The sequence below is a fragment of the Podarcis pityusensis genome (genome assembly GCF_964106645.2).
Source record: "Podarcis pityusensis genome assembly, chromosome: 9".
Lineage (NCBI taxonomy): Eukaryota > Metazoa > Chordata > Lepidosauria > Squamata > Lacertidae > Podarcis > Podarcis pityusensis.
Genome location: NC_138034.1, coordinates 26,928,319 through 26,936,889, shown reverse-complemented (window position 1 = coordinate 26,936,889; position 8,571 = coordinate 26,928,319). Strand labels below are relative to the sequence as shown.

The window sequence follows — 8,571 nt, the reverse complement described above, 5'->3', positions numbered from 1 at the left end:
GCAACCTCCCATCTATCTGGTCTAGGTTACCAAGGCCAGACAACGGTACAGCGCATCCATCACCGCACCTGCAGATGTGAAGAAGTAGAGCTGTGTGCCATCACTGTGTTCTAAAACTATGGATGACACCACTCAGTGGTTTCATGTAGATGTTAAACAGCATGGGGGATAAAATGATACGTATTTTATGTTGCCAGCAGTCCTGAGATCTACTGATGAAGGGCAGTATACAAATTTAAAAAGAATAATTATCTCAGTATTTCTTACAACAGCGCTCAAAGGTCAACCTTTACATTATTATCCTAATGTTACAAATGGGAGGAACGTCCTGCAAATCCATGATTGACAGCTTTCGCTGTTTCGCTGTGTGCTGCTAGCCCCAACTTCAGGCTATCGAAGAACCCGTGTTCCCAGGAGACACTCGGGTAACGTTAGGATTGGCCACGTATTCCTAGCGCAGGACCAGGATGGCTGCTGCAACTGAGGCTGGCTATGCTGCTTGCAGCAGCGCTTTGGCGCTAAACGGAAAGCTCAGCACCGGCCAAGCGGCTGAGCTTGGGATTTCTGTCTGAACCGCGCCCGCGGGCTCCGTTGCTGCTGGGCTCCCGTGTTCCATTCGCTCGAGACAGCAACGAGAGCGAAGAGCCTCCTCATTGGTGAGAAAATGGTCCAATGATATCTCGCGCCGGAATTCCGGAGGGCGAGAAGGGCAACGACGAACCAATCGCCGAGTCAAGGGGCGGGGCAGGCAGCCATGGAAAGTATAGAGGCACGGCTCTCAGTGGAATGCGACACCTACGTGACACTCAACGCCTTTCCCTGTCTCTGCGTGTGTGAGGAGCGCGTTGATGCAAAAAAGAAAAGAAAAGGCACCGTAGAGACTTGGTAACGTGAGGCAGCCGTGTTTGTCACTTTAAGGCAGTGATGGCCAAACATGGCCCTCCAGCTGTTTTTGGGATTACAACTCCCATCACTCCTAGCTAACAGGACCAGTGGTCAGGGATGATGGGAATTGTAGTCCCAAAACAGCTGGAGGGCCAAGTTTGGCCTTTACTGCTTTAAAGGGATAAAGGAGCCCTTCCCAGTTTGTTTTACGCTCCTGCCTTGCACACAAGAGGTAGCCGTTTGAAAGCCGGAAGTGGTGATAACACCCTTGCCTTCCCCGCCCTCTTGGATCAGCAAAGGGCTATGGGGGAAAAACGCAGCTTTATATCATCATCCTCAGGGGCCAGCGGTCGGCGCGGGAAGTGAAGTCATAATGGCTCGCCGGAACTGGGTCTTGTGGGCATGGCCTCTTCTGATACGATCATCTCCGGTGAGGGGATTTTGAGTGTCCGCCTCAGGCGCCGCAAGCCAGTTCGGGCGGAAGCTGGGCCCTCGCCCAGCGCTACTTCCCGGGCCTGCCGTGAACAGTTCCCTGTCGCGGAGAGCGAGCAGCGGCAGGAGGCGACTTCCCGCCGAGCACCATGGCCGGCGGGGAGGCCGCCCCAGCGGCGGGGCCCGACTCCGAGCCCTGCCGAGGGGGTGAGGAAGTGGGGGAAGACGGCGACGCTGGGACGGGCTGGGTGGAGAAGCTGCGCGCGGAGTGCGAGCCCGAGGGCCACTGGCAGCACCGCCGGGAGTTCTTGATTCGCAACGCGGAAGGCCTGCCCTTGTCGCCGGGCGGGAAAGACGGCGGTGGCGGGGACGGAGACAGCGTGGAATTACGGCGACTGACCTCTCTGTCTATGGTGTGGGCCAACCATGTCTTCCTGGGATGCAGGTGAGTCGCTGGCGGGAGAAGTGAAACTTAAAAGCGTTTCGTTTGCGTGAGATACGTTACGTTACTTTAAGGGTAATTAATTTCACAATGAGGAGGAGGAGTTAATTAAGATGTCATAAACCTAAGAAGGAAAATAAGGCATTCTCCGAATGTTGTTATAAATCTTTGTTCTTTACAAGCTAATGCACGTATTTTTGCAGCTGGCTTATGTGCTAAAATAACGTTAATCCCCCATTTTTGAGCAAAAACTACAAGATCATTTTCTGCCTAATTGTATTAACTGTACGTATTGTCATATTCATATCCCATGTTTCTTCTATCATGAAGCTCAGGCTGACATACATGGGATTCCCGGGTGATTTCCACTGAGGCACTGACCAGGACCAAACTTGTATACCTTTAGCAAGGTAGTTGCCTGGTGTACCTGTAAGTTGCTGTAGTCCCACAACACCCTCATTATGTTGATCATGTCCTGATTTTACCATATAGGCCAATTGTGCTAAAGCCTGTAATTACTTTAATTTTGCTACCTCTGTTCAGAACTGTGGTGCTTATAAGACTTTGTAACAGCCAGCTAAACCAAACAAATGTATCTTCTATTTTGACTGTGTCCCCCCCCCCCTTTTTGTTAATCTAGATTCTGAGATGAGAGGCAAGCTTGTTACTCTGAATACACATTCTGTGACTAAACAGTGCTAAGACTCTAATAATCTTAGAGCATTGAATTCCTCTTGTCTAGGTCTCATTGTTCTGTCTTTCCACAAGTCACCCTGAATGGCAGATAAATTGCTATTTGCTTCTTGAAACATTTTTTGAGCGGAACATAAGACGTCTCCAGTTTTACACAATCAAGTGGATCCAGGTGGAGCTAGTCACATTTAGTTGACACTGAAATCAATAAGATTTAAGTTGAATCATTATCTTTTCACATTGGGCTTAATGAGGCCTAATTAGAAGTAATTTTGTATTGATCTGAGCCATTCTTATATCAGTGCATTGAAAAATGGAATTACTATTCCACAACGCAGATATCTGGGGTTTGGAGAATGCCTCAAACTCTGAGGCATCAAAAGTTTATTTAAAGTATTTTAATTGCTTTTTAGAGCCAAGCACCCATGCAGCCAGATGTCTGAAAACATTCTGACCCTGAAAATAGCTGCCCCCTTTTTCTTCTTCTCTTGAGTTCTTACTACACTACTGCTTGGGGTGTGTGAAGGTGGAATTGGCAATATCTACAATCCAAATAACATGTATGTGTTGGTAGCTGTCTTGAGGATCAGTGAATGCGAACTAAATTTTTCCTCAAAATGCTAATTGCAGTTGCCTTTTCCCTTCAGGTATCCTCTGCAAGTGATGGAAAAAGTGATGGACATGGCTGCAGGCATCACAGTGACCAATGCTCCAACCCACACTCTGAGAGATGAACTGGTTGCCAAGGTGAAACGAGGCATATCCAGTAGCAATGGTTAGCAGATAATAGCTGTGCAAATACACATAGGAGCATAATAAATGAATACATGTTATCCTCTCAAAAATGTCAGCCAACATTCTTTAAATTGTCAGTTATGTTGATAATATTATTAATATTTGATCTAACTCATTTTGCTTTGGTAAATCTTACAATCAAATAAGTGTAAGGTGAATTTGATTTAATTCATGCAGAAGTGTTAACTGTCAATTTGCCTTCCTAGTAGTTTTATGGCAGCAGTGAGCAAGGAACTTTGATCTAAACTACATACAGTAGGGTATGATGCTTTAAATGTACCTCTTCAAAGCAGACAGTTATTAATTCTATACCTATACAATTCCTGCAGAGGCCATTAATTGTAAGACTTTAAGGTAACTCAGTTTCCTTGACTCTGTTTCTAAAGTGTGTGTTTGATTGTGATAAGGACAGTTACACTTACTCTGAATTACAGACATAATTTGTTTTTAACTTTTTTTTAGAAGGGCCAGAAGAGCCTTGCAAGAAGCGTGCTGTTGGCACAGAAAAAGCTTCTGAAATTACTGGCAGTGATGCAGAGTCTGCAAAGCCAGAAGAGCCCATGGAAACAGATAGTAATCCTGTGAAGAACCCAGGAAAAGAGGCAGCAAAAAATGCAGAGAAGCCACTGTCTTCGACTGCAGCCCAAAAGGTAGCACCTGCAGCATCTTCGACTGTGGCCGAAAAGGAAGCACCTACAGCATCAGCAGCAGTGGTTCAGAAGGTAACGCCTACAGCTCCAGTCTCTACAGCTCAGAAGGTAGCACCTGTAGCCTCTTCGACTGCACCTCAGATAGCAGCACCCACAGCATCCTCAACTGCAGTCCAGAAGGTAGCAACTGCAGCTCCAGTCTCCACAGCGCAGAAGGTAGCACCCGCTGCATCCTCAACTGTAGCAAGAGTAGAAGCCAGAGTTGCTAATTATGAATCTACAGCAACCACTAGGCAGAAATCAGCTGTGGCTTCTTCTTTGCCTGGCCCTGAATCAAAACTGAATTACTGTTTAAAGAAACCTTCAGAATCCAAATCTGAAAACACATTAGCATCTGAAAAGAAAGGCACATTGGAAGATACGGCAGCGTTAGCTTCAAAAAGCAGCTCACACACGAGTGTGGTTCCTGCCAAAGTGCCATGCAAATTATTAACAAGTGAAGATGCAAAAGAGAGGCAACCATTTTTCAATAGACTATACAAAGCTGTTGCTTGGAAGTTAGTTGCTGTTGGAGGGTTTAGTCCCAATGTCAATCATGTCGAACTCTTAAACTCATCCATTCAGTCTGTAAAGGCAACATTAGATGTTGAATTTGTCCCACTGAAAGAGCTGGCGGATTTACCTCAGAATAAAAGCTCTCAGGAAAATGTGGTGTGTGAACTGAGATGTAAATCGGTGTATTTGGGTACTGGCTGTGGAAAAAGTAAGGAAAATGCCAAAGCAGTTGCTTCAAGAGAGGCACTGAAACTGTTTCTCAAGAAAAAGGTAATTGTGAAATTATGTAAAAGGAAGTACAAAGGAAGGGAGATTGAAGATTTGGTGCTTCTTGATGAAGAATCAAAACCATTAAATTTACCTCCAGCTTTAAGAAATCCTCAAGAAATATTATAAAACAGTGAAACAGTCACTGTTTATATTAGCAAATATTGTTCTATCACAAATAACTCGATTACTTTTTGTACACTGTATTAGACTCCCATATATTTTGTATTTTTCAGTTTTTAGGAATTCTTGTTCTTTTCACTCAGTAGCAAATGTAAATAATTTGTTATAGATGTAAAGCTTGCTGAGGTATGCCTTAACATATATAGCACATTAGTGTGCTGTTTTATTTGCTAAATAGTATACCAGGTCTTCTATTTTTTAAGGAACAATTAAGGTACAGTTTGCTGTTCAGTCTAATTTTCTAAATCCTACAATTTAGTATCAGTAATGCTCACTTCAGAACTCATCCTTTTTAGCTGCGAACAGATTTGTAGACAAGAACCATTGTATCTGGATTGTAGAAGGCTGTCTAAAAGTTTCAATCAAACCTTTAATCACCTGCTTTATATGTTGCTCAGAATGTTCATATGCCTCTTTTAAAAAAAGAAGATAGTTGATTTGACTCAAGATAGTTGATTTAAGTTTTTTAATGAAGTAGTAATATTTTAAATTTTAACTAAAATGATATGCTGGTCCTATTTAATATCATACTTGCAAATTGTCAGTCAATAATCACCAAATTACTTCTATCACTAAACACTTCTCTAAGCAGCTTTTACTTATATTTTGTGAGAAATACCATCTTTGCTTTTTTTCTAATAAATGCAGCTTTCTATATTCAGCAATTATTTATGTCTGTGTAATTTGGGATTATTTTTAAAGATTTTATGAAATATTCTGCTTCCATTTCATTTAACTAACAATATATGGTTATAACTTAGATATTTGCTCAGTCTTAAACACAGTAGTATTAATTTGCAAGTTCAACCACTCAAATTAAGTGCTAATTTTATTAAAACCTGCACTGCATTATGACTTGGGGTTGTCAACAAGTATTAACTAAAAGGTGTTTTATTCACACACTGAATCTCATCTAAAGTTCTGCACTGCTGTGATGTCTGCACATAGGTCTACATGTACAGGCATCGTTCTGTTACCTCCATGTTAGTAAAATGTTCTCTGAACAGTGAAATGTTCTCACAGCACTGATGGAGCATTTCCCATCGCCTGTTAATTTTCTTCACACAGCACTGCTTTGAGTGTTGCTGTGGCATTTAATAAATATCCCAAGGCAACAACTACCTATGCTAATTCCAGGATCTGGACCAAAGCTGTAAGATGGGAAGCAAGACAGCATTTCTTGCAGCTGAATGAAATACAAGTAGTGAATTACAACAGAGCCCTTCCTGAAGTTGCTTAAATAATTCCTCTCACCTCAGCAACAGAACACGCAATAGCTTAATCTTAAGGAAACTTAAAGGAAATTTATGGAAGGAACATTTCTGTTCCTGCGGCCACCTGCCTCACCCTTTGCTAAGTCTCTGGAGAGTTGGAGAGCCCATCCTGAACTGTGAGATGGGATACCAAGGAGTGATAGGGGAGGGAGAAAGGAAACACTCCTTTCACGAACTTCCTTACGTTGACTTAGGATCCAACTCATTATTCAAATTTTTGCAAATCGATTTCAAATGCATTTTAATAGAATATTGTGTAATAGGGGTTGCTGACATCTTAGGGCCCATAAGCACATTTGCAAACCTGAGAAATGAGTGTGGGTTCTGTTGAAGGGAAGGCCTTGTTGAGCACATCTGCACCTGCAGGTGCCATGTTGGTGACCCCTGTTCCTGAGCAAAAGTGGGTAAAAATGAATATGTGGCAGCTGATTGTTTGTTAAAGAAAGGTAGACTCCTTTGTAAGAAAAAAATACTCATTCAAATAAAGATATTTTCAGTTGTTTGGCTCCTGTTCAAACTTAATGGGTTAAACATCTTGCAAAAAACTATTGGGAAAACAATTTTGATTTCAGTTTTTATTTGTACAGCATGGTAGATTGTACAATCCACAACACTTGTGAGAAGAGAAGAGTGGCAGAAAAAGTAGCGTCAAATGTGTATTTCTTTGTGCTTCTTTAATTTGGCCTTGTATAGTAATATTTGCTTGTTAAACAAAAAGCACATCTGCAGCCAGCATTTTGCTATGGAGGTGAATAACCTTTTTCAGGTCACATCCCTTTGTGGCTGCCATTCCTATCCAAGGTCATAAGTGTTTGCTGGATTAGGCCACTGACCCCTCTAATCCAGCAGCCTGCCCTTACAGCAGCCAACCAGATGCCTGTAGGAACCCTGCAAGCAGGACATGAGCATAACAACACGCTGCTCATCTGCAGTTCCCAGCAGCTAGTATTCAGAGGCATACTGCCTCTTGTGAGTGGAAGTAAAACACTGATTGTGGCTAGTAGCCATTGACAGCCTTATATTGCCAGGAGCAGGCAGAGTCACCCCACACACTTCCTTACACACCCTTCTATTCTCTGACCAGGCATTCTCTCTCACTTGCATATGATCTAGCAGTTTCCACTTTAAAAAAAAAGAAAAAAAGTTGTCATTGGTGAGAACTGCAGTATCAACTTCAGGTAAAGCTTTGGCTACAAGCATCATTCTGCCCATAGAGTTAGCAGTTTTAGACTAACACATCCCTTGACTTCCAATTTAATTTGGGGTCTCTATTTTACACTGGTACAGAAAAGTGTAACGCATCTGTATGGAAGTGAGTGGAGCACAACCACGTCCTCTGGCGGACTGAAAGTAGCCACGGTAGTTGGCAGTTTTAATTAAATTTATTGCTACAACCTGAGGTACTTTTTGTTCTGAATTGATTTTGCTGGAAATGCATAACCACCTTCAGCCAAGCAGAAGTAGTGAGGATGAATAATACCCACAATACATTTTTTAAAGTACTAGTTAACAATTCTGGTGGTTGTCCAACAAGGGTGGTTGTACTGTGTTACAGAAGTGGTATGCAAATATAACTCTCATCGCATACAGAATTATTGCAGCTCTTACTAGACTCCTGAGGTGTGCCCCCACATCCAGGGAGGTTGATACCCTTTTTAGCTTTTTGAACATTTCCATTTTCATATGTGCTGGACTAAACTAGCAGGGCAAGGGCATCGCTAGCGGAGGGTGTATGATGTACAGGCAAACTACCTTTTGGCCTTAAAGCTGGTGTTTGGTTCTGCGAGAAGTCAAACAATACAAGACGCAGCTGGCTCCAGTGTTTGCTACGTGGGACATCTTCTGGGCTCCCGTGTCTGCTTCTGCTACCACATTTGCAGTAGAAGGTTAGGAAATAACTTACAATCGCTCTTCACACTCAAGCAATTTATGTTTACGGGCAAGCATCTGGTCAACAGGTTAAGGAGAGGGATTCACCTGGCAGGACAACATACACACATCCTAGCTGTGCTGCCTCCTGGCCTTCCCTGAGCGCTACCACTGGGTGAGTGCTAGCAAAAGAAGGCAGCAGCTCCTCTTTGGTACACTCTTGCCTGCACTCTCCCTTTGCTCACCCCAAACCCACCCCTCCTGCCCAATGCTGCTCAGTGGGTGGGCAACAAAAGTGACTGCTCCTTGCTGCTGCTCTACCAAAAGTTATAAGGTAAGACTGCTGTTCTACTGTTGTTGCTTCAGATGGTTATCTAATACATTAAAGGTAAAGGGACCCCTGACCATTAGGTCCAGTCGTGACCGACTCGGGTTGCGGCACTCATCTCGCTGTATTGGCCGAGGGAGCGGCGTACAGCTTCCGGGTCATGTGGCCAGCATGACTAAGCCGCTTCTGGCGAACCAG

General features: G+C 43.4%; 1 protein-coding gene across 1 annotated transcript; it reads left to right on the top strand.

Annotated features, from left to right (window-relative positions):
- Positions 1-1,107: 1,107 nt before the first annotated feature.
- CDKN2AIP (CDKN2A interacting protein) lies at positions 1,108-6,675 on the top strand. The gene is made up of 3 exons (XM_081021652.1): positions 1,108-1,762; positions 3,100-3,227; positions 3,710-6,675. The coding sequence occupies exons 1-3, from the start codon at positions 1,467-1,469 to the stop codon at positions 4,846-4,848; spliced, it is 1,563 nt and encodes a 520-aa protein (XP_080877778.1). The 5' UTR covers positions 1,108-1,466; the 3' UTR covers positions 4,849-6,675.
- Positions 6,676-8,571: the final 1,896 nt, after the last annotated feature.

What these genes read in the sequence shown, in the direction of transcription:
- CDKN2AIP (XM_081021652.1), top strand. Translation starts at nt 1,467, where the DNA reads ATGGCCGGCGGGGAGGCCGCCCCAGCGGCGGGGCCCGACTCCGAGCCC. An exon ending in CATGTCTTCCTGGGATGCAG is followed by an intron (nt 1,763 to 3,099) that starts GTGAGTCGCTGG and finishes TTTTCCCTTCAG; the next exon opens with GTATCCTCTGCAAGTGATGG. An exon ending in AGGCATATCCAGTAGCAATG is followed by an intron (nt 3,228 to 3,709) that starts GTTAGCAGATAA and finishes ACTTTTTTTTAG; the next exon opens with AAGGGCCAGAAGAGCCTTGC.